Here is a 27,287-nt window from a genome sequence, read left to right on the forward strand (position 1 = left end):
GTGAGAAACAGATTTGCCCTCATATAACCAAGGAGAAGCTCAAAACATGGCAAAGGGCAGGGTGAGATATCAAGCTAAAAATAAAGATTCTTTTAAACTCAAAATATGGAACAATCAAGTCCCCTTGCCCATTGCTCTTCACTCCTAGGCAAAACAATGTCTGATGTTCTTACTAAGAGTAAGTAATATCGAGGGACTGTCCCTGAAGAAATGAAATCCCCTCCCAAAGGGAAAAAAACCTCTCTCTATATACCATTATTTGTATGTCTTCCTGCAAAGTAGTCAGGTTCTTCTCTGGTTCATCTGAAAGCCAAGTGTGCTGGTCAATGAGATCCACCCAGAGATTCTGACTTTGCTATTGCCTCACCTAGGACCAAGGATTGTTGGTTACTTACAGAAAGTCTCCCACATGAAAAAGACAGTGTAAAATAGACAAAGGGAAGAAATAAACCCAAAGGATGCAGAGATCTTGAAAGAACAAAAGACAATGTAAAAACAATTCTAATTAATGTCCTTGGAGACATTAATAAAGATAATGCATAAAACAAGAACAAGATGCTATGGAAAAGCTCAAAGATCAAGGAAGAGCTTTTAGAAATAAAAAATATAAAATATTCAAAAATTTTCAAACCAAAAAGTGAAAAAGAAAGTTTAGAAGGCTATAATTAAGAAAATCTCCCAGAAAAATAAAACAACAAAAATAAACCCACACACAACAAGAAATGGAAAGTAGGGAATAAAACATCACTGACAAAGGATCAATCCTGGCAGTCTAACTCTTGACTGAATAGGATCCAGGAAAAAGAGACAGGGCAAACTAAACAAATAAAACAAAACAATAAACAAAAGGGAGATAATTATCAGTGAAATAATACCAAAAATAGAAACATTTATCCTCATTAAAAGAGCATACCAAGTACTCAGCACAAGGAAAGACCCACACCAAAGTACATAATGACAAAATGTCCAAACACTGTAGATAAAGAAAATAACCTGAGAATTTCCACAGGGGATGGAAAAAACAAATCATATACCAAACACATAATTAGAATGGCATCAGATTTCTCAATATCAAAACTGAGTTTTAAAATATAACAGAACAATGCCTTTAAAAATCTAAAAGAAATGTTCAGCTTCTATATTTTCCATTGCATAAATCACATGCGAGAGTAGAATAAAGGCATTTTCAGATGTTCAAGAACTCAGAGAATTTACTTCCTTGGCACCTTTTCCTACAAAACTACTGGAAGAGAAAAGTAAGAGAAAGACACGGGATCTGAAAGTCATAGGCCCAACGTAGGAGAACAGTAAACCAAACTCACAAGTCATGGAGTCCAGCTTTGCAGCCACACTGTCTAGCTGGATCAGGAGGGCAGAAAGCAGTAGGACTGAGGTCGCCAAGGAACAGAAGACTTCACAGAATATTTGATATGAGAAGCATATCAGGGGAGAAAGATGAGTGGGCATGTCTGACAGAGCTAATGGAATATTTACAAGGAATTAAGTACATGAATATAGCAAATCAGGTGAGCAAAAAACAAAGATAATCATTAATGCTGGGGATAAGGGGGAGGGTAAGGAAGGAAATATAATTATACAGTATGACCTGGCTCTGAAGTAAGCACCTGTATACTCATTTTATGTAAACACTGATTATTGATTAAATTAATAGTGCTATGAATACAAAGAGAGAATTGGATGTAAGAAGGTAAAAATATTAAGCCTGAGAGACCTTCAAGATGGTGGGGGAGTAAGACGTGGAGATCACCTTCTTCCCCACAAATACATCAGAAATACATCTACATGTGGAACAACTCCTACAGAACACCTACTGAACGCTGGCAGAAGACCTCAGACCTCCCAAAAGGCAAGAAACTCCCCATGTACGTGGGGAGGGCAAAAGAAAAAAGAAAAAACAGAGACCAAAGAATACGGATGGGACCTGCACCTCTGGGAGAGAGCTGTGAAGGAGGAAAAGTTTCCACACACTAGGAAGCCCCTTCACTGGTGGAGACGGGGGTGTGGTGGGGGGGAAGCTTTGGAGCCACAGAGGAGAGCGCAGCAACAGGAGTGTGGAGGGCAAAGCAGAGAGATTCCTGCACAGAGGACGGGTGCCGACCAGCACTCACCAGCTTGAGAGGCTTGTCTGCTCACCCACTGGGGCGGGTGGAGGCTAGGAACTGAGGCTCTGGCTTCGGAGTTCAGATCCCATGGAGAGGACTGGGGTTGGCTGAGTGAACACAGCAAGGGGGTTAGTGTGCCACAGCTAACAAGGAGGGAGTCCGGTAAAAAGTTTGGAAGTGCCTAAGAGTCAAGAGACCATTGTTTCAGGGTGTGCCAAGAGAGGGGATTCCTTCCCTGTCTGCCCACAGAAGGCAGACCACTGCCTAAATGAGCTCCAGAGGCAGGCATAAGCTGCCGCTATCAGCACGGACACCAGAAAAGGGCATGAAATGCTAAGGCTGCTGCTGCTGCAGCCAACCAAAAATCCTGTGTGCAAGCACAGGTCACTATCCACACCTCCCCTTGTGGTAGCCTGTGCAGCCCACCAGTGCCAGGGTCCCGTAATCTAGGGACAACTTCCCTGGGAGAACACACAGCATGCCTCAGGCTGTTGCAAAATCATGCTGGCCTCTGCCGCCCCAGGCTCACCCCGCATTCCATACCCCTTTCTCCCACCAGCCTGAGTAGCCAGAGCCCCCTAATCAGCCTCTCCTTTAACCCCCTCCTGTCTGGGCTAAGAACAGGTGCCAGAGGGCGACCTACATGCAGAGGCAGGGCCAAATCCAAAGCTGAATCCCAGTAGCTGTGCGAACAAAGAAGAGAAAGGGAAATTTCTTCATGCAGCCTCAGGAGCAGCAGATTAAATCTCCACAATCAACTTGATGTACCCTGCATCTGTGGAATACCTGAATACACAACGAATCGTCCCAAAATTGAGGTGGTGGACTTTGGGAGGAATTGTAGAGTTGGGGTTTGCTGTATGCAACTGACTAGTTTCTGATTTTTATGCTTATCTTAGTATAATTTTTAACGCTTGTTATCATTGGTGGATTTTTTATTTGTTGGGTGCTCTCTTCTTTTTTTATTACTTTTTTATTTTAATAACATTTATTTTTTGTTTTAATAACTTTGTTTCATTTTATTTTATTACTTTTTTCCTCCCTTTTCTTCGAACTGTGTGACTGGCAGGGTCTTCATGCTCTGGCCAGGTGTCAGGCCTGAGCCTCGGAGGTGGGAGAGCTGAGTTCAGGACATTGGACCACCAAAGACCTCCCAGCCCCATGTAATATCAATTGGTGAGAGGTCTCCTAGAGACCTCTGTCTCAACGCTAAGACCTAGCTTCACTCAAGGATCAGCAAGCTCCAGTGCTGGACACACCATGCCAAACAACTAGTAAGACAGGGACACAACCTAACCCATTAACAGAGAGGCTGCCTAAAATCATAATAAGGTCACAGACACCCCAAAACACACCACCGGCCATGGTCCTGCCCACCAGAAAGACAAGATCCAGACTCATCCACCAGAACATGGGTACCAGTCGCCTCCACCAGGAAGCCTACACAACCCACTGAACCAACCTTACCCACTGGGGGCAGACACCAAATACAACAGGAACTATGAACTTGCAGCTTGGGGAAAGGAGACCCCAAACACAGTAAGTTAAGCAAAATGAGAAGACAGAGAAATACACAGCAGATGTAGGAGCAAAGTAAAAACCCACCACACCAAACAAATGAAGAGGAAATAGGCAGCCTACCTGAAAAAGAATTCAGAGAAATGAATGTAAAAATGATCCAAAATCTTGGAAATAGAATGGAGAAAATACAAGAAACATTTAACACGGACATAGAACTAAAGAGCAAACAATGATGAATAACAAAATAAATGAAATTAAACATTCTCTAGAAGGAATCAATAGCAGAATAACTGAGGCAGAAAAACGGATAAGTGAACTGGAAGATAAAATAGTGGAAATAACTACCACAGAGCAGAATAAAGAAAAAAGAATGAAAAGAATAGAGGACAGTCTCAGAGACCTCTGGGACAACATTAAACGCACCAACATTTGAATTATAGGGGAGCCAGAAGAAGTAGAGAAAAAGAATGGGAGTGAGAAAATATTTGAAGAGATTATAGTTGAAAACATCCCTAATATGAGAAAGGAAATAGTCAATCAAGTCCAGGAAGCACAGAGAGTCCCATAGAGTATAAATCCAAGGAGAAACACGCCAAGACACATATTAATCAAACTATCGAAAATTAAATACAAAGAAAAAATATTAAAAGCAGCAAGGGAAAAGCAACAAATAACATACAAGGGAATCCCCATAAGGTTAACGGCTGATCTTTCAACAGAAACTCAGGGAGCCAGAAGGGAGTGGCAGGACATATTTAAAGTGATGAACGGGAAAAATCTAAAATCAAGATTACTCTACCCAGAAAGGACTTCATTCAGATTCGATAGAGAAATTAAAAGCTTTTCAGACAAGCAAAAGCTAAGAGAAATCAGCACCACCAAACCATTTTAAAACAAATGCTAAAGGAACTTCTCCAGGCAGGAAACACAACAGAAGGAAAAGACCTACAATAACAAACCCAAAACAATTAAGAAAATGGTAATAGGAACATACATATCGATAATTACCTTAAATGTAAATGGATTAAATAGTCCAACCAGAAGACATAGACTGGCAGAATGGATACAAAACAAGACCCTTATATGTGCTGTTAAAAGAGACCCACTTCTAACCTAGGGACACATACAGACTGAAAATGAGGGGATGGAAAAAGATATTCCATGTAAATGGAAATCAAAAGAAAGCTGGAGTAGCAATTCTCATATCAGACAAAATAGACTTTAAAATAAACCTATTACAAGAGGCAAAGAAAGGCACTACATAATGATCAAGGAATCAATCCAAGAAAAAGACAAAACAATTGTAAATATTTATGCACCCAACATAAGAACACCTCAGTACATAAGGCAAATGCTAACAGCCATAAAAGGGGAAATCGACAGCAACACAGTAATAGTAGGGGACTTTAAGAGCCCACTTTCACCAATGGACAGATCATCCAAAATGAAAATAAACAAGGAAACACAAGCTTTAAATGACACATTTAACAAGATGGACTTAATTGATATTTATAGGACATTCCATCCACAAACAACAGAATACATTTTCTTCTCAAGTGCTCATGGAACATACTCCAGGATAGATCATATATTGGGTCACAAATCAAGCCTGGGTAAATTTAAGAAAATTGAAATTTTATCAAGTATCTTTTCTGACCACAACGCTATGAGATCAGATATCAGTAACAGGGAAAAAACTGTAAAAAATACAAATGCATGGAGGCTAAACGATACACTACTAAATAACCAAGAGATCACTGAAGAAATCAAAGAGGGAATCAAGAAACACCTAGAAGCAAATGACAATGAAAACACGATGACCCAAAACCTATGGGATGCAGCAAAAGCAATCTAACAGGGAAGTTTATAGCAATGTAATCCTACCTCAAGAAACAAGAAAAATCTCAAATAAGCAACCTAACCTTACACCTAAAGCAATTAGAGAAAGAAGAACAAAAGAACCCCAAAGTTAGCAGAAGGAAAGAAATCATAAAGATCAGATCAGAAATAAATGAAAAAGAAATGAAGGAAAAAATAGCAAAAATCAATAAAACTAAAAGCTGGTTCTTTGAGAAAAGCTGTTAAACAAAACAATAAACCATTAACCAGACTCATCAAGAAAAAAAGGGAGAAGACTCAAATCAATAGAATTAGAAATGAAAAAGGAGAAGTAACTACTGACCCTGCAGAAATACAAAGGATCATGAGAGATTACTACAAGCAACTCTATGCCAATAAAATGGACAACCTGGCAGAAATGGACAGATTCTTAGAAATGCACAACCTTCTGAGACTGAACCAGGAAGAAATAGAAAATATAAACAGACCAATTACAAGCACTGAAATTGAAACTGTGATTAAAATTCTTCCAGCAAACAAAAGTCCAGGACCAGATGGCTCTACAGGCGAATTCTATCAAACATTTAGAGAAGAGCTAACACCTATCCTTCTCAAACTCTTCTAAAATATAGCAGAGGGAGGAACACTCCCAAATTCATTCTACGAGGCCACCATCACCCTGATACCAAAACCAGACAAAGATGTCACAGAGAAAGAAAACTACAGGCCAATACCACTGATGAACATAGATGCAAAAATCCTCAACAAAATACTGGCAAACAGAACACAACAGCACATTAAAAGGATCATACACCATGATCAAGTGGGGTTTATCCCAGGAATCCAAGGATTCTTCAATACACACAAATCAATCAATGTGATACACCATATTAACAAGTTGAAAGATAAAACCCATATGATATATATACGGAATCAAGAAAAAAATGGTTCTGAAGAACCTCGGGGCAGGACAGGCATAATGACACAGACGTAGAGAATTGACTTGAGGACACAGGGAGGGGGAAGGGGAAGCTGGGACGAAGTGGGAGAGTGGCATGGACATATATACACTACCAAATGTGAAATAGATAGCTAGTGGGAAGCAGCTGCATAGCACAGGGAGATCAGCTCAGTGCTTTGTGACCACCTAGAGGGGTGGGATAGGGAGGATGGGAGGGAGATGCAAGAGGGAGGAGATATGGGGATATATGTATATGTATAGCTGATTCACTTTGTTATACAGCAGAAACTAACACAACAATGTAAAGCAATTGTACTCCAATAAAGATATTTTAAAAACAACCTATATGATAATCTCAATAGGTATAGAAAAAGCTTTGGACAAAATCCAACACCCATCTATCATATAGACACTCTCCAGAAAGCAGGCACAGAGGGAACCTAATTCAATATAATAAAGGCCATGTATGACACCCACAGCCAACACTGTTCTCAATGGTATAAAACTGAAATAATTTCCTCTAAGATCAGAACGAAGAGAAGATTGCCCACTCTCAACACTATTATTCAAAATAAGTTTGGAAGTTTTAGCCACAGCAATCAAAGAAGAAAAAGAAATAAATGGAATTCAAATCAGAAAAGAAGTAAACCTGTCACTGTTTGCACATACATGATACTATACATAGAGAATCCTAAAGATGCTACCAGAAAACTACAGAGCTAATCAATGAATTTAGTAAAGTTGCAGGATACAAAATTAATGCACAGAAATCTCTTGCATTCCTATACATTACTGATGAAAAATCTGAAAGAGAAATTAAGGAAGCACTCTCATTTACCATTGCAACAAAGAGAATAAAATACCTAGGAATAAACCTACCTAAGGAAGCAAAAGACCTCTATACAGAAAACTATAAGACACAGATGTAAGAAATTAAAGTTGATACAAACAGATAGAGAGATATACCATGTTCTTGGATTGGAAGAATCAGCATTGTGAAAATGACTGAACTACCCAAAGCAATCTACAGATTCAATGCAATCCCTATCAAACTACCAGTGGCATTTTTCATAGAACTAGAACTAAAAATTTCACAATTTGTATGGAAACACAAAAGACCCTGCATAGCCAAAGCAATCTTGAGAAAGAATAGCAGAGCTGGAGGAATCAGGCTCCCTGACTTCAGACTATACTACAAAGCTACAGAAATCAAGACAGTATGGTACTGGCACAAAAACAGAAATATAGATCAATGGAAGAGGATAGAAAGCCCAGAGATAAACCCACGCACATATGGTCACCTTATTTTTGATAAAGGAGGCAAGAATATACAATGGAGGAAACACAGCCTCTTCAATAAGTGGTGCTGGAAAAACTGGACAGGTACATGTAAAAGTATGAAATTAGAACACTCCCTAACACTATACACAAAAATAAACTCAAAATGGATTAAAGACCTAAATGTGAGGCCAGACACTATACAACTCTTAGATCAAAACAGAGGCAGAACACTCTATGACATAAATCAAAGCAAGACCCTCTCTGACCCACCTCCTAGAGAAATGGAAATAAAAACAAAAATAAACAAATGGGACCTAATGAAACTTAAAAGCTTTTGCGCAGAAAAGGAAACCATAAACAAGACGAAAAGACAACCCTCAGAATGGGAGAAAATATTTGCAAATGAAGCAACTGACAAAGGATTAATCTCCAAAATATACAAGCAGCGCTCGCAGCTCAATATCAAAGAACAAACAACCCAATCCAAAAATGGGTAGAAGACCTAAACAGACATTTCTCCAAAGAAGATATACAGATTACCAACAAACACATGAAAGGATGCTCAACATCACTAATCATTAGAGAAATGCAAATCAAAACTACAATGAGGTATCACCTCACACCAGTCAGAATGGCCACCATCAAAAAATCTACAAACAATAAATGCTGGAGAGGGTCTGGAGAAAAGGGAACCCTTTTGTGCTGTTGGTGGGAACGTAAATTGATGCAGCCACTATGGAGAACAGTATGGCAGTTCCTTAAGAAACTAAAAATAGAACTACCATACGACCCAGCAATCCCACTACTGGGCATATACCCTGAGAAAACCGTAATTCAAAAAGAGTCATATATCACAATGTTCATTGAAGCATGATTTACAATTGCCAGGACATGGAAGCAACCTAAGTGTCCATCGACAGATGAGTGGATAAAGAAGATGTGGCACATATATACAATGGAATATTACTCAGCCATAAAAAGAAACGAAATTGAGTTATTTGTAGTGAGGTTGATGGACCTAGAGTCTGCCACACATAATGAAGTAAGTCAGAAAGAGAAAAACAAATACCATATGCTAACACATATATATGGAATCTAAAAAAAAAAAAAAAAAGGTTCTGAAGAACCTAAGGACAGAGCAAGGATAAAGATGCAGACGTAGAGAATGGACTTGAGGACACGGGGAGGGGAAAGGGCAAGCTGGGACAGAGTGAGAGAGTGATATTGACATATATACAATCCCAAATGTAAAATAGCTAGTGGGAAACAGCCGCATAGCACCAGGAGATCAGCTCAGTGCTTTGTGACCAGAGGGGTGGGATAGGGAGGGTGGGAGGGAGTTGTAAGAGGGATGATATGGGGATATATGTATATGTATAGCTGATTCACTCTGTTATAAAGCAGAAACTAACACACCATTGTAAAGCAATTATACTCCAATAAAGATGTTAAAAAAATTAAAAATTTAAAAATAAAAGAGGGAGGAGATATATGTATAGGTATAGCTGATTCACTTTGTTATACAACAGAAACGAACACAACAATGTAAAGCAATTATACTCCAATAAAGATGTTAAAAAGAAAATATCATCACACCAAAAAAAAAAAAATGATATTGTTCTATGTATTTGGCTCTACTGTTGATTGGTGTGTAAAAGTTTATGGCTACTGTACACTGTCTGTATTAGTTTTTTTTTATCATAAAATGCCCCTCTTTCTCGTGCTTTAAAAAATGATATTCTTCTATGTATTTGGCTGTACTGTTGATTGGTATGTAAAGGTTTACGGCTATGTACACTGCATGTATTAGTTCTTTTATCATAAAATGTCCCTCTCTCTTATTTAAAAAAAAAAAGAAAATCAATCTGTTAACTTGAGTTTTAAATTAACTTCACCGTTTTGTATTAATTAACCTACAAATGAGACAATGTGTACTTTATCTTGTTAGGAAACAATTTGGGACAAGTATATTCCTTGCAAACTCTTTAAATTAAGGAGTACTTTTGCAGATTCCAATCCAAACACATTCTGAAAGCTTATTCTTTCATGCAGTCAACCTTTCCTCTTGGTTTCCATGAAACCACCTTTTCCAGGTTCTGTTCTGATGTTTGTAGTCCCTGAATCTATCTTGCTGGCTGCTTTTGCTCTGTCTGGCCCCCAAGTGGTGATAATCCCCCAAATTCTCATTTCACATAGTGTCCTAGGTAATTCCATTTTACACATTTTCCCTGGATGAAGTCCAAGTCTAAATCCTGAATGAAGATCTCTTTCCTGAGCTCCAGATCATTATTTTTAATTGCCAAAGGAGTATCTTTACTTTTGCTCTTGCACTGCCCCTTCAAACTCAAAATGCCCAGAAAAAAAAATCCCAATCCCAATCTATTCTTCTTCCTGCCTTTCCTATGTGGAAACTTCAGAAGCATTTTCTATCTCTTTCTTTGTTGAGTAAATTCAACTGATCACCATGTTCCTATGGATTCCGTATCTGAATCAACTAGTAAGTATGTCCCCTCCTCCCATCCTCACAGCTTCATCCACATGACAGACGTTTGTCAGCTGTTGTCTAGCTTAACTGGTCTGTCTGATGCTGGTTCTCTGTCTTGCAAGACATCCATTACCAGCTGTCCTCAAAAATAAAGATCTGAGCATGCACTCAACTGCTTACACTTTTATATAGACTACAGAATAGAGTACAATTTCCAGTATATGGCATATAAAGTTCTCTAAAATGTGCCTGTGACCTACCAGACTCTTTTTTTTGTTGCTTTGTTTTGTTTTTCAGATCACTGAGTGAGATTTTTCCCCCAGTTTTATTCAGATATAATTGATACATAGCACTGTATACGTTTAAGGTGTACAGCGTAATTTGACTTACATATACTGTGAAATCATTACCACAATAAGTTTAGTTAACATCCATCATTTCACATAGATGCAAAAAAATGAAAACTGTATTTCCTCTTGTGATGAGAACCCTTAGAACCTACTGTCTTAACAACTTTCCTGTATATCTTACAGTAGTGTTAGCTGTAGTCATCATGTTGTACATTATATCCCCAGTACTTATCTTATTGGAAGTTCGTACGTTTTGACTATCTTCCTCCTATTCCTCCACACCCCCAGCCTCTTTTTTATAATCCCACATTCAAGTGCTTCTCAGGTGCACTGTACCACTTGTTACTTCCAAATATATGAAACACTTTCACATGTCCATGTCCTTCCTCATGCTTCTTGCCTGGAAAGCCTTTATTCCCTTTTCCATGGGGACTCAACAGACTGGGGTTCCAATCCCAGCCTTGCTGCTTATGAGTCATGTATTTTGGAAAAGATAATTAACATTTCAGCCCATTTCCTACCTTGTATATATAACTGCTTTTTATTTTTTCTCTCACAGTCATAATGAGTATTCAATGGAGTGTAACATTGCTCCTGGCAATAACTGCTCTTTGACCTTGAATATTTATGCTACAGAAAGTGAATTTTTAAACATTTAAATTTGCCTAGGACTTTTTTGTTGCTCGTTTTTATTTCAAGTCCCTGAAAAGACTAACTAAATCTTTGCCCTAAAGTTTTATAAGACTTACATGAATATCGATTACCAACTTAAGCAGGGATAAATCTCACCCCATCAGTTATAACTCAAGCAGTGGAGAGCAGTGATTCAAATCCCATCTCTGCATGCTCACAACTAGACGTGTTATTTCACGATTGTGAGTTGGAACTTATTTTATATTACTATTTTAAGTTTCTAAAGTGTTTTTTCTGTTTTGTTTTTGTAAACATACAGGTATATACTCTAAAGATTCATTCACATGATACAGTAAGAAGCCCTACTATGACCATTCACACAGGCAAGAATCTCAGTTCTACATTTACTGGCTGCCTATTCCTGGCAAAAGACTTTACATCTCTGAATTTTAGTTTCCTCACTCTGTAGATCTTAAGTCTGTTATGAGAATTCAACCGGTAAAGCAGGTGCTCCATAAATGGCACCTATTGTGATTATTACTATGCTTCCTGCCATGGGTTATTAGGGCACTTGATTTTCGAGTCCCTTGAAAACAAGAACTGTTTCATGTGTCTTTATATCCCCAGTCTCATGCTTGGTAAATAGTTTTTAAAATTCAGAAATATCAGTCAGACAGAACTAAAGAACTAATTTGTCATAGTCTGTCCACTGAGTTTTCCTGTATGTGGCTTAATATGAGAACTAAAAATTATTTAATGCATTTATATTGAGTAGAATCACAACTGACAATCTCTTCCTCCCCGTCATTTTATACTGTAAAAGAGAGAGCTAGAATTGGGAATATCTTCCTCTGTCAGACAAAATAGTGAAATTCAAAAGTTAAAAACAAAAGTTAAAAGCTAAATGACATCTTTTCCAAAACATTCACTAAAGGTTTAACAGGCTGGGGAAAATCCTCCTATTTTTCTCACTGCCTTAAATGTCAGGAAAAGCACTAAAAAGGCAGAGAAGCCACAAGGGGGCAGGGAAGGGGGAAAACCTGGAGACGCAGGGGATTCAAAATGTTCCCTTGCCTCGGTGACAGTGGAGACTGTGTGTGTGTGTGTGTGTGTGTGTGTGTGTGAGCATGAGTGTGGTTGCCCCTGAGTCTCTCTGTGGCAGTGTGTGCAGATTTCATCTTCTCTCAGTTCCTGCTTCTCCCAGCTTAAATTCATGAGTAATTGGAGAGGGGCGCTTTTAAATATTGGGACCAATTTAAATGTTGGGAATGGGAACGTTGAAACTGTGACTCAAATAGGAAAATGCTGAAAGGAGTTAAATTTAATTGTTAATTATGCTCCATTGAGTAAGAACATTGTAACAGAAAGTCATTGCAATCAGGAAATGCTTAGTTCCTGGAGCATACCAGACCTTCAAGAATCTCTGAATTTGTAATCACTCAGGTGGCAACTAGGCTGAGATTTACCTGCAGTCATCTATGGAGAGAAAATAAAAAGCTTTACATTTAAAATTACTATCGATACAATGTAGCAGGAATAGATATAACATATTTATACAATTGATTTTAATATATTTATATAGTAAGTATCATGACAATTGATTACACTAAAATAATCCTGAAAAAATTATACTAGTTAACACAGGGTAAGGTCTTAAACTAAACTTTTAAAATACCTTTGAAGTAATATTTTGAAATATATTAAACAAAAAGAACTAAAAACTTAATCAAACGTTTAGAGTTGGGAAGTTTTTCAGAGTTAAATTAATCCAGTCCACCCAGCAACAGATCCCATTTTAATTGGCTCTTGCTACTCAACCACAGGAATACACTGCACTTTCTTCATATAACATGTAAGTAGTCTGGCCTAGGAGAATATTGACACTCGGGTATCTTGTATTCCTGTTTTTTCCCTCAATAGAAGGTCTGCTCTGTAGCTTGTAGGGTGGAAACAGTGTGACTTGGCTTTAGAACACCTGGCAGTGAGACCATGATTAATGGTTAAATGGTTCTGTAACCCTGAGTGAGACACTGCATGTCCCTTGTCTCATTAGTGAGTGAGAAGAGGCCTAACTGAACTTCTCTGGAGGTGACCGTGAGGATTAAAGGAAACACTGTCTGTGCATGGCCTTTCGGAAGAACATACAAATACAAGGCAGACTGAAATGCATGATAAGGAAGTCAAGCCTCCCTTTGACCCCAGGCTTCCCAAGTCACCACCTCCCCAGAGACAAACAAGGTTCACAGTTTCTTAGGTTTTCTTCCCGAAGTCGTCCAACTTTATGAGTGTGCTTTTACTCAAAGAGGCCTGCAGGGTAAGCACTGTGGGGCAACAAAGCAGAATAGCTGGTCAAACGGATCTGAGTCTTGGACAAACCTGTAGGCTCTGGTGTACTCATAATCCAGAACTGCACTTGCTGTTAGCACACCACTCAGCGTGTCCATCTGGAACACTTGTCCTTGGTTGCTGGAGAGAATAGAATACTCGATGAGGCCGTTTGTCCCACTGTCCTGGTCTGTGGCAAAAACCTGTGAGGAAGCAACTCCTCCATTAGGTAAGGATTGAATCTGCAGAATGGGTTAAGCCTGTTTTTCAGAGAAATGCATTATGAAAGAATCACATTGTCAAACACACTTTAAAGACAATGACCAAAGGAATATTAGCCATGGCTGAAGCTTACATTTATATTAAAGTGGATAATGGGTGAGAAGACTATTCTGCAGATTCATTGAAAGGATTTCCAAGTAATTTTCAGTAGGAGTACTGCATGTTTTGCGCTAAATGAAACAAAACCTAGATTTAGTGCTAACAAAGTTAGATCCTGGTGATTTATTTGATGAGTTGTCCAAGTACTAGTGTTGAAGATAAAACAAAAGTTCTGCATCACTCTACATTGAGATATATTATTTAGTCTACTTTACATTTTAATCACAAACTAATTCTATTAGTGGATTCAAGATCTTGTTTAAGAACAAGCTGACAGATTAATTTCTTTCTATTTATTTTTTAAAAATATTTATTTATTTATTTATTTGGCTGTGCCAGGTCTTAGTTGTGGCATGCAGGATCTTTTAGTTGTGGCATGCGGGATCTTTAGTTGTGGCATGCAAACTCTTAGTTGTGGCATGCGGGATCTAGTTCCCTGACCAGGGGTGGAACCCAGGCCCCCTGCATTGGGAGCATGAAGTCTTAGCCACTGGACTATCAGGGAAGTCTCTCTTTCTATTTATTTTTATCTTCTAGGCCCCTCAGCCTTGGCCTGAGCTCCCATCCCCTGTCATCTCTCTCCTGGGTGACTGTACTGCTGTCCTAGTGGGTTTTTGCTTCTAACTCCCTTCCTTTTCAATCTATCCTTCACACTGCTGCCAGAGTTCTCAGGGGATCCAGAACCTCATCAGGACCTCATCAGGAGGGCACACACCAGCTATTTGGTACAGAAAGTCAGCAATAGACAGTTCCCTTTGAGATCACAAGGAAGAGAAACTTATCTGCATACCAGCAGAATAAAGTCCATCATATCCCCTAGGCCGTACATTTAAAAGAGTTACAGAGAGTAGGCCTCCCAGGAGGCATATCAGTTAGGGTCTTTGGATGCCAGCAACACAAATCCACTATGGCCAACTTCACCAGGAAAGAAACATAGCAGAAAGACAGTGCCCAGGTGAAGCACAAGAACCTGAACAGCTCTAGGGTACAGCTTCTTTGATCTATTGCCATCAAGATGAATCAGCTCTAATATGTCTCTGTCTGGTGTCCTACCACCCAAGATTCAAATTCCAGGGAGAATAAGTCTCTATGGGACCAAGGCAGTTGACAGCAGCTTGTGGCAGGGTGGGGTGGGGGGGAGGTCACCACTTTGACGAACAATCCCACCAAGACTGCATCTGGCAGAGGAGGGTCAGTTCTTAAAGGGAGTTTGTGGGCCTGCAACCAAAAGGAGGGCACGTAGGCAGTGTGGTAGCAAAAAGCAAGAACTCCAGAGCCTTCTACATTCCTGTCTATCTGAACAGGATACAGGCAAATGGCAGTTCTAGTTTCCTGGAAACTAAATGATCTAAAAATACGAAGAACAAAGTTCCTTGTATCCGTCTCTGACTGGGCCTTCTTGAAGGTTTTATCACCTGAACCACTGGCAGGTCGGGCTGTCTCCCTGTCGGGTGTACATGGGCTTTAATAGGGCCCTCACTTTCACATATTCCACATGAGTGGTCTAGCTCTGTCCAGGTTAGCATGTGCGACAAAGCGTGATGCACCAGCGCCCCAGGGAGGAGTCCTCTGTGACCAAGCAGGCCCCGCAGTGGAGCTGGAGGCATCCATGATCCCCGCTGAACAGGCATCACTGGGGGTGCGGGGGCTGAACAAGAGAACGCCTTCACCTCCTCACCTTCCTCTTAAGCATCTCTGTCATGGCTAGAGTAAAGGTGCAGCACTTCTGGAACAGGCTGGAACCTGGAACAATTAGGCTCCAATCATACAAAATAAATGGGCAGAAATAATGTAGGAAATCCCGGGGATCCTGGACCATGTGGGGAGAACAGAGCTAAAACTCCAAGACAGCTGAGCCTCTACTGGTCTTGTTTGCACCATCAGAGGTGAACGTGTGCATCTGAACTGGGCAGGAATCAAAGGAAAGTGTCTTTATATGTTCAGGTGAAGGTAGCTGCACAGTAACCTAGGGGATCACCTGGATCCCTGCCCCCATCTACCCCAGAGACAAAGTCATGCGGTGCTGGGTCATGGCAGTGGGGTTACAGAAGCCAAAGGGAATGTCCCACTAGGCTGCTGACTGTCAGGATGGGGGTTAATACCCATTTCCTATGCAGATTCCCAAGAGCCTGTAGGTGTTGTAATGTCCAAGTTCTTGAATTCAAAGAATCGGTTCAACCGTGAAGGGAAAGGTGAAAATGGGCACCAGTCCCCGAAGCAGGTAGAGTCTATCAAGGATGGGTGGGTTTGGAGCCTGCACAAGAAGACTGCCATGTGAACAGACCCTCTTTTTTCAGAGCATGGGGTTTTCTCCTGAGATAGGGCTGGTCTTGAAACAGCAGATCTATGACTTTCACATGAGACACCGGCAAACCCAAACCAGGGGGCCCTTCCATGTGTCTGTGCTGCTGCCATGCTCATCTGGCTGCAGCTCCACCTGGCAAATGCCTGCTTGCCCTTTAAGACTGAGTGCAAACCTCGTTCTTCATGAAGACTGACGCTCTCCTCCAGGAACAGTCTGTGCCTCCTCTTTTCTCTCATGACATTCAACATACACTTCTATTATAACATTAGTGATTTGCATTTAAATTGTATACTTAGTCTTCTGACTTCCCCACTGAATTGTACACATGTGTAAGGTGAGCTGCTTTATGTGCCCCTCTAGATTCCCTTCTAGTGTTCTACGGGGGCCCTAGAGAAAGCAGGTGGGTCTAACCGAGCATGAAATGGATGGGGGAAGGAGAGTGAGCTCAGAAACTCCAGACTTCCTTCAACCTAAAGTTCCATACAGTGCATCAAATTTTGTATATGCCAAGGAAAGATTTAAAATTTAATTCACACTCCCCCACACACAACACATTTCTGTTACCTGTATGATGTGATCATTGTAGAACTGGCCCTCAGACACTGATACTTGGTAAATGCTTTGCCCAAAGCACGGTGGATGATCATTCACATCTTTGATGAAGACTGCTACTTTGCTGTAGGCTCTATGCCCCCTACTTTCAGCTAAAACGATGAGCTGAACTTCATTTCTGACTTCAAAATCCAGAAACTTGGGTTCTTGCACAGTGAGTTCTCCTATTTTTATTTCCAGAGAGAGAGAGAAAAAAAAAAGGAAAATTATTTTATTTAAAAAGTCTCAAATCACCTTTGACCCATACACTCACATGCTTACCTGTCCCTCAACTCCTCCCACTGGCTGGGCCCCCTTTCCTAGTGCCCGGGGTCATTGTGAAAAAAGATGAGAACAGGCAGACATTTACATGGTTCAAACATGTAGGAGGGAAAGAAGCCAAGAATATCTGAAATCTGGGCACTCTCTCTTAAGTCTTCCTTCCGTCTCCGTATTTAGCCCATGTCTGCAAAGTCCGCCTTTCAAACATCTCCTGAATCCACCCTCTCCATCTCCCTGCTGCTGCCCTCCTCCAAGCCACCAGCATTTCCCACCTTGTCCCCTGTGTTAGTCTACTTAATTGGCCTCCCCACTCAACCAGTTCCCATTCTGAATTAAATAATAAAAAACAACACTGTGACTGTCCTGCATAAAACTCTTGATTGGCTTCCACAGCAATTATGATGAAGTTCAGCATTTTTAGCCTCCCCAGGACCACCTGCTCCAGCCTCTCCCACCTGAGAAATCTCATTCTTCTCTTTCTTCCCTTTGCTCTGTCTGCTCTGGCTGTAAGACTCATACATGTTCTGTTCCTCAAACGTTCATCTCAGAGTTGTCCTGCAGACTTTTCCATCCATCTGGAATTGTCCCCACTTCTGTGCATCCTCAGGGTTCTTTCCAGACCACCCAGCCCTGTACCATCACCACGTCTGCCCCCAACAGACTCTCCGAAAGTGCCTGCAGGGCCTTTGCTCACCTATTTCTGCCGAGTTATTCCTCTTGGTTTAGAAGATTCACAAGGTGAGGATGGTTACCTCTTACATCACCATCTCCCAAATCCCTAGCTCAGGGTCTGGCACATGGAAGCACCCAATAATATTTGTTACACCCCCAGGTAACAAGTAGAACCAGGTGAGGGAAACTGAGCCTTGAGGTTTATGTCCTGCACAGGTTTTTCCCCAGACTAAGAAAATTCCTCCCCTGATATAATTCCCTTCTCTAGTTTCTACTCTGTTTTGTTTCTTCCCTTTTACAACTAAATTTCTTACTGAATTTATTGTTATTATTATTCCACTGTCATGATTTACTAAGCTCTTGCTGTCAGAAATTCCATCGAGTGGAGTCTGCTGAAGTGCGTACTGATTTGGAGTTTGAAAAACCTGAAACCAAACCTAAACCCTAGCCCTGGCTGCTTCATTTAGGTAAAGCACCTGGCTCCCCCACTACTAAGCTTGTGACCTGTAGTAAGTGACTCAGCTTCTGTGGAGCTGAGTCTCATCTTCTGTAAAACGGGGATATGAATAATGGCTCCATAGGGTTGCTGGGAGAGTGACACAAGTGCATGTGTCTCTCACGCCCTCTATCACCAGATATCGATTTAATACCTGTATAAGCTCTGAATGTAGAAGGAGAACATTTAATAGCTATGGACTATTTGCTCTTCTGGTGGAAGAAGCTGTACAGTTTCTGGAAATATGACCTGGAAGCCACAGTTCTGATTGCTCTATTTGAACCAGTTCCCCTAGAGAACCAACGTAGGCCAAGGAAACTTCAGGCTATCATGTACCTACCTGGATGCTAATAGTAATCATATCTTGTTCTAATAAGTCTAACTTTGGCATTGAGTGTTTTGGGGGGATTTTATTGCTTCTGTTATTAAGAAAAAATAAATATTTATATACTATATGAAGAAATCACTATACTGCCAGATTTAAAACTTCATAAATTCACTTTCATTTATTGTCATCAGATTTAACTGTCAATTCAGAAAACCAAATTACTTTTACAAGCCACTGTCTGATGTTACCAAAACCCCTCTTAGCAAATTTAGAGTAGATTTAAGGATTGGCAGCTGAAGAATCATTAAAATGCATGTTGATGAGCTGCTAATGAAAGAAGATGGTTTTTAGAAGCCTCTGTGGAACAAGGGCTGAGCAGAGAAGCCCCAGTCTAGGTGGACCCAAAGCTCTCATCTGGAGCTCTGTCTCCACCAAACAGGGCATTCAGCTTGCTACCATGTTCTGTTACTATTAGTAAAGAAAAATAAAATTGAAACGTGACACTAAATTGCCAGTGTCACTTAGTAGAAAGTGTGCCAATTACAGTGCAGATCAAAGTGGATTTTTAAATAAAAGGCGTGTGTTTAGGCTTTGATAATTGGAATTTTGCACTTGGAATGGATCTGCAGTTCTAATACTTTCCTTGCTTGGTTTTTATTTTTGACATAATAATTGGCACATGTTGTGAAAGTTGTGCAAATAGAAAAGACAATAACCAGTCTGTGAGATGATTCAAGGCTGGCACACCTACTAGATCCACAATTCGCCTTGGATGATCTATGTATATTTTTCTCAGAGACATCGAGGATTTACTGTCACCAGTGAGATGAAAGTACTACTGGGCTCTGTCTAATATATGGGCAGAAGTCCATGCTTTCCTTAGACTAAGAGGCTCACAAATACCAACTTTTTGTTCATTCTTATATGTTAGCATGCCAGTTATATAATAACTTGAGAAGAAAACTGTAGTAATATTTTCCTTCTCATATATGGACTTGTATAGCTTTTGTCCAAGTTTTAAAGTACACATCAAAATGAGATTTAGATTCTTCAAATACTCAACATTTGATAGCATAAGCGAGTTACTTCAATTACAAACTGTGCACATGCATATGTATACACCCAAAGCAGAACGTGATAAACATTTATGTTATCCAAAAGCTTTTAAACTCTCTGCTCTAAAGCTACATCCTTGAAACACTGAAAGTTTGATCATTTTGTTTTATGTTAATCTACCAAATAATGGAATGAAAACCACCATCTGTTATTTACATAGACAATGTTAGTCAAATAGTCAAACTCCAAAATTCCTTCTGGTTTAAACAGTGAGTAATAGATGTTTTTAAGTTATAGTGACAAGAAGTTTAGATGCAAAAGTAAACCTGTGGTTTGTGACTATGGAACAGGGCACACTCAGGCACAACTGGACAGAAAACACAGTTATCATCAGAGAGCCATCTAATCATAACTTACTAAACCAATAACTAATAAAATGGTTTTCTCACATTTTACCCTGAAGAAATGTGACTACAACATTAGAGATCAAGTTTACTGATTTGTCATACATACCAGATTTCTATTTTAACTGGCATATGTTTTAAAAAATATACATTGATAAAACTCGTGTTAGATGCCTTTAGACACAAATTTAATGATTATGTGGCATGAAAGATGAATTTAATATTATAATTAAAGATTCTTAGAAATGTTTCTTGACAAAAGTATGGTAAACTACAGACTGGAGCAATCCTCATCATAAAAACAACTAAAATGCTTGATAAATTGTGCGTGGGTGTGTGTGTGTTGAAATGCATTACTGAGTTGCTACAGTAGTAAGGAATCCTCAGAGGAAAAAAAATAAATGAAAACAGTAATTCAGGGAGGCAAGCAAGCACTAAAAGCTTGTTTTTGTTCTAAGGGTTTTTAACATAACCTCTTCCTTGAGATTCACTTCTGACAACTGCACAGGGTGTGGAAAACAAGGGAAGAAGCCTGAACCCACAAAAGGTGAAAGATCCAATAGGAAAACCAAAATAAAGCTGTAAACCTAAAGGCTACATATGCTCCAAATTAGTGGTCAATATTAAAAAATAAAAATAAAAATAAAAATGAATGCACAGGGCTTCCCTGGTGGCGCAGTGGTTGAGAGTCTGCCTGCCAATGCAGGGGACACGGGTTCAAGCCCTGGTTTGGGAAGATCCCGCATGCCGCGGAGCAACTAGGCCCATGGGCCACAATTACTGAGCCTGCGCATCTGGAGCCTCTGCTCCGCAACAAGAGAGGCCGCGATAGTGAGAAGCCCGTGCACCGCGATGAAGAGTGGCCCCCGCTTGCCACAACTAGAGAAAGCCCTCGCACAGAAATGAAGACCCAACACAGCCATAAATAAATAATTTTTTTAAAAGAATGAATGCACAGAAACTTGCTTTTCTTGACCTTGATGTTAGTTGAAAGAGAGAAAAAGTCTCTGCTGAGAATTCATTAACTTAAGCCTGAATTTATGGTAGCTATACTATCATAGGTATATATTTTTTTAAATTCCCCAAAATTAATGTAAGCCATTACATCAGCTTTGCTTGATGAGTGTCTAGGTGATTTGCAGAATCAAAAACACATCCTCCCTTGAGGGAACAAATTCAACCCAGGCTTCAAAGAATCCTCAGAGAAAAAGTTTCCAGGACAATGGAGTAGCTTATAGTTAACAAGCACAAAAATCACAGAGAAGCAAGGCACCATGAATGACAGCCAGCAAATCCATAGATAGCAGAATAAATCTTCAAAGACTTAAGATGCAGAAATTATTGGACACAAAATATGTAATTATTAAATATTTAAATATATAAAAAAGAAGGTTGGAAACATTAGCAAGGAACAAAATGTTATTTTCTTAAAAGACCAAAAAGAGTTGAAAAAGAACCCAAGATTACCTCTGGAAATGAAAAATATAGTTCCTTAGGCTGAAGAGAAGAGGCACATAGAGATGAAAAATTTGAAAAAGATGTAGGAGAGAGCGATATGACCCCAATATTTGTCTAACTGGAGTTCCAAAGAAAGGTACAAATAAGTGATATTTAGATCAACAGCTGACTTCTTAATGCAACAAGTGGAAACCAGAAGACAGTAGGGTAATATCTTGAATATGATAAGAGAAAATAACTGTGAACCTGGAATTCTAAACCCAGCAAAATTATCTCTTAAAAACAAGTATTCAAGACTTTTTTAGACAACTAAAATCTGAGAGAGTTTACTGCAACAGACTCTCACAAAAGGATGTACTTTAGGTAGAAGTAAAATGATTCCAGAGGAAAGTCTGAGATGGAAGAAAGAACAGTTAGCAAAGAGAGTAGCAAAGAAGCAGGTAAATTTAAAATATTAATAATGCCTAATTTGAAAGAACTAAAATTGTGGTCAAAAAATCTTATAAATTGGAAAAGGAATATTAGAAGATAAAGAATTCTAAGTCTCATATATTATTTAGGAGCACGATATTGATTAATGTTAGGCTTTAATTGTAGATGTCAAAATAGCTAGGCTAACCACTAAAAGAAAGAAAAAACTATATAACTTCCAACAAACAGAGAAAAATGGTCATTCTCAGATGATTGTATATGTTGAATGTTCAGAAAAGTATCAGAATCAATAAGAGTTTACAAGTTTGCTAGATACAAAATCAAAATATAAAAGCTAATTTCAAGTGTACACACCAACACTGTCAGAAAAAGCATTTTTGGGGACTTCCCTGGCAGTCCAGTGGTTAAGACCTCACCTTCCAGTGCAGGGGGTGCAGCTTCGACCCCTGGTCGGGGAGCTAAGATCCCACATGCCTCACGGCCAAAAAACCAAAACATGAAACGGAAGCAATATAGTAACAAATTCAATAAAGACTTTAAAAATGGTCCCTATCAAAAAAATCTTTAAAAAAAAATAGAAAAAGCATTATTTTCATTTACCTCAGCAAGAAGAAGTATAAAATATTTAGACTAAATCTAGCAAGAAATATGCTATAGAAAAAACTTTATTACAACTATTAAAGAAACAGTAATTTTATTAAATTATTAACAAATAATTGGTGTGATTTTCCATATTATTCCTGGATTAGAAGATAATACTGTAAAGATACACATTTTCCCCAAACTGATATTTAGAATTAATATAATTCCAGTAAAAAGTCCGACAACCTAAATGTCCATTGGTGGATGAATGGATAAAGAAAATGTGGTGTATACCTACAATGACAGATTATTCAGCCTTAACAAAGAACATCCTGCCATATATGACCTGGGTGAACCTTGAGGACGTATGTTTAGTGAAATATGCCAGTCACAGAAAAAAGAAATATTACTTGATTCCCCTTATGTGAGGTATCAAAAGTAGTCAAATTCAGAAGCAGAGAGTAGAATGGTGGTTGCCAGGGGTAGGGGCAGGGAAAACAGGGAGTTGCTGGTTAGTGGGAAATGAAGCCTCAGTTATGCAAGATGAGCAGGTTCTAGAGCTCTGCTGCACAGTGCCATGCCTATGGTTAACATACAGTTTTGTGCACTTAAAATGTGTTAAGAGAGTAGATCTCATGTTAAATGTTCTTACAACAATTTTTTTAAAAGTCAGTCAAGAAAAGTTTTCGTAGATGATTATTACCTACAATGCATAGCTATGCAGGACTTTGTGAGATTTAAAAGAAGGACACTTTGTCCTGATGATTAAGTTACTTAAATTCTAGATTGGAGCTATATGATTTTTTTGAGATTTTTTGTTGTTGTTGTTGTTAAGTAGGGTAAGGTTCCACCTGAAATCAAATGTGTATGTCATAGCTATATGGGTTGCATGCATGAAGGTGTGAACAGCTGTATATAATCCCAAAATTCATGAATAAATATCCTTTCCATGGAAAAACAATCCTAATAGGCGTGTGTGTCTGTAAAACTTAACAAGTGGATACAATGCTTTATATTAGAGCCAGATAGACAATAACAGCTAATATACTCATGAGAAAGAATATGAAGATGGGGTAAATATTGTGGGGTTGCTGCTTCCCTGATATGAAGATTTATAAAGCAAATGTAATTAAGACAGTGTGGTGTCAGTGTGTGGATAGACAAAAAGAAGAATGGAAAAGAGTCGAGAGTCCAGTAGAGTCAGGAAACATGATGTATGACCATGCTGGTACTGCAGATTACAGGGTAATAAGGCCATTGGAATAACTGGGAGTCCTGGTTGAAAAACAAGAAAGGAAAAGGAAAGGAGAGAAGAAGAGAGGAGAGGAGAAAAGAGGAGAGGAGAGGAGAAGAGAGGAAAAGAAAAAAAGAAAAGCTATCTCTAACTCACGTAAAACACAAAAATCAATCCTAGATGCACTAAAGATGTAAATGTGAAACACAGGAAAACTATAAAAATTTTAAAAGACAATATAAGAATATCTTCATGATCTCAGGATGGGGAAGAATTTCTTAAACAGCCTACAAAAGAGGCAAATCATAAAATAAGACTGATTCATTCTAACGTTAAACTCAAAATGTGCCTTAATGAGAGTGAAAGACAAGTCACAAATTACAAAAAACAAAAATTGTAACAAAAAACAAAGGATAAACACTAATAAAATATATTAAAAATCCTTACACTTCAGCAAGAAAAACACAAACAACTTAGCAGAAAAACAGGCAAAAGATATCAATATGCATTTCACACAGAAGAAAACAGAAATAGTCAATACACTATTAAAAAAATGCTCAAATATATTCGTACTAAGGGAAATGTAAGTTATAGCCACAGTGGGATAACATTTCACACCCACCAGATTGGCAATAGAAAGTAGGACATGAACAACTGTGACAGTTCTCATTCAATGCTGGTGGAATGTAAAGTCAGAGGAACCACTTCATAACACAATTTGGCACTATCTGTATAGCTGAACATAGGCACCCTCTGAGATACATACCCAACCTACACTCTAGGGCCTACAGAACTCCTTACATGTGCACCAGAAGACACATACAAGATTGTTCATTATATCCCCAGACAGAGAAACCTTGCTATCCATCAACAGCACATTGATAAATAAGTTGTGATATAGACTTACAATAGAATACCGTAAAGCAATGAAAATTAAAGAACCCAGCTACACACATTAACATGGGTGATTCTAACTTGAATTTTAAAAACTTACTATCAATGGAATACATAGAGTATGAATCCATTTATGTAAATTTCAAAGCAAATCAATGCTTTTACTATATTCCTATTTGTAGGAATACATTTACTGTAAGTCACAATGGGATGATTATCCTTGAAGTCTGGGCATTAATCAGCCTGGGGCAGTGAAGAGAAAAGATGCAATCACAAAAGGGCCCAAAGGGAGCATCGGTGATAATGGTGGTGTTCTATTTTATAGCCTTGGCAGCAGGTACATATCATTCTTTGCTATTCTTCCTTAATGTGTTCATAATGGCTTATGCACTACACATCATAGTAAAAATGTTGAGCAAAAAATCAAGCCATAGAGGAGTTCATTCAACATAATTCTATTATGATGTTTAAATCAAAGTAAAACTAAATAATGCATTTTTTAGGGATTCAAATGGGGTGGGAAAATTATAATGAAAAAAAAGCAGGGATCAATACCAAATTCAGATTACTGATTTGCCAATGACCTCTGGGGTGAAATAAGACAGATGTGAGAGGGAAAGGACACACAGGGGCTTCCTGAGGTTCTAGCGATGTCTCATCTCTGGAGATGGGTGGCAAAGACATGGGCTTTTATTTTACTACTGTCCATTAAAACAGTTGTATACCTCAACATATCATCTGTAGCTATTTCACAATAAAATTTTGAAATACATTTCAACTTAAATAAATGACTACTTAATTAAAAAATAAAGAGTTTTCTGTGGATGACCTCTTTGAACTAACCCTAGGCATATTTTATCTGCATTTTAATGAGAGACTATAGAAAATAAGGCCAAACCTGGGCCATGTTAGGTGTGTGATGGTGGAAGGATTTGGGTGACCTGGGAAAATGTGCATACTCTGATATTCACCTTCTTCCTCAACGTTCTAATCTCAGCTCCTTTCCCAGAACCCTCAGACACCGACTGCTAGAAACTTAAGGCTTGGTGGTGTTTGCAAATGGCCTTCTTGCCAACAGGCTTCCTGCATCACCCTTTAACCAAATGATAGGGTGAAGAGATGAAGACATCTTGCAGGCTACCTTAGAGAGGTTGCTGAGCAAAGGCTGCATGGACCAAAAAGTCGTAACGCTATCCTGGATGAGAAGGCTTTTGCTTAAGAAATGAGCCTTCTCAATTCTTCCCATGTGCACATAGTATGGATTAAATAAGGCGGTTGTATGGTAATATAGAAATTATTAAAAACATTCTTCTTGAGGTTGACAACGAAGCAGTAGATATATATCCACTACATAGTTGTTAGTTAAAAAAAGTATGTTCCAAATAATCAATTGGTATTCATTTAAAGCACAACAATGGTCTTATTAAAGCTAAATTTAATACATGCTGTATTTGGAAGTAATTTCTTTACCACCACATAGAAACCTTTCCAGCCATCCTTTTTTGTTGCACTGTTGACATTAAGTGGCGAATCAGAAGAATCTCTGATGAAAATTTCCTAAGGCTACACATGTGTGCTTATTTTAAATTCAAACCCATTCTCACTGATCTCCCTACTACATCTCCAATTCTCCCAAATGGATAGGTAAATCATAAGTAGAAACCATGTTATCATCAAATAACAAGTAGGGTAGGATAGGTACTGTTTAATTTAGAAATGTGAATAGAATTCTTAAGGAGTACATATAAACAAATAGTTCTTGATTTCTCATCAGCCAGCATAAAAAACTCTTTGTTGTTTACCTTTTAAATTATTTACCTCTAACAATTTCTACCTTTCAAATTTTGAGTTTTCTTTGCAGAAGTATGTCTTATTAGTAACATTAAGTGGAGCAGAAAATAAAGCTATTAGAAGGTAGAGAAGGATTACCTGAGTTGGAGCACAAGGAAAAAACTCCATCTTCATTTCCACTAAAAATTGAATACTTAATGTTGTCCGGAACTGAGTCAGTAGCAAAAGCTTTTATAGTCACAATAGAAGTACCTGTAAAAATTATGTAAAAAAAAAAGAGCTTTAGGAAAAGAAAATTCAGGAAAAACAAGAGCAAACACTGAGTGGTTATTATTTGCCTACTATATTTTCACTTGTCATTCAGTCAATGATTATTTATTGAGTGTCTTCAAAAAGCCAAGCCCCATGCTAGGTGTTGGGGATATAGCAACAAAAAAGGTAGAAAAGATCTCTGTCTTCTTGATGGTTATTAACTGATGGAAGGAGATGAACGATAAGCCATTAAAGAAATACATAATCAAGGTAGATTTCAGATATGCTAAGTTCCCTGAAAAGAAATAAACAAGGTTATGTGATATAAAATATTTTTTCTGCCGGGAGGCGGATACTCCTTTGCAGAGGTCTCAGAGGAATGACATTCCAATTGAACTTTGAAGCATGAGAAGCCATAGAAAGAGTGGGAAAAAAGGATTCTAGGAGAAAGAAGAGCAGCACAGAGGCCCTGGGCTGGGAGAGGGCTTGGTTTGGTGAGGCACAGTGCATAGCGGAAATGTGGATGATGAAGACAGTGTAGAGGTGGGAGGGACTAGATTTTACTCTAAGTGCAATGGGAAGATATAGAAGCATTTAAAGGAAATGAGTAA

At 38.8% G+C, this 27,287-nt stretch overlaps 1 protein-coding gene across 1 annotated transcript in view; it reads right to left on the reverse strand.

Annotated features, from left to right (window-relative positions):
- LOC309661664 (protocadherin-23-like) overlaps nucleotides 1-26,766 on the reverse strand; it is a 40,681-nt gene extending 13,915 nt beyond the window's left edge. The window contains exons 1-3 of the mRNA XM_082463504.1: nucleotides 26,563-26,766; nucleotides 16,769-16,980; nucleotides 13,570-13,721 (exon numbers count right to left, since the gene is read on the reverse strand). Coding sequence (XP_082319630.1) covers nucleotides 13,570-13,637 — 68 coding nt within the window. The 5' untranslated portion in view covers nucleotides 13,638-13,721; nucleotides 16,769-16,980; nucleotides 26,563-26,766. The remainder of the gene's footprint in view (nucleotides 1-13,569; nucleotides 13,722-16,768; nucleotides 16,981-26,562) is intronic.
- Nucleotides 26,767-27,287: the final 521 nt, after the last annotated feature.

This window comes from Balaenoptera physalus (assembly GCF_965194825.1).
Source record: "Balaenoptera physalus genome assembly, chromosome: 5".
Classification (NCBI taxonomy): domain Eukaryota; kingdom Metazoa; phylum Chordata; class Mammalia; order Artiodactyla; family Balaenopteridae; genus Balaenoptera; species Balaenoptera physalus.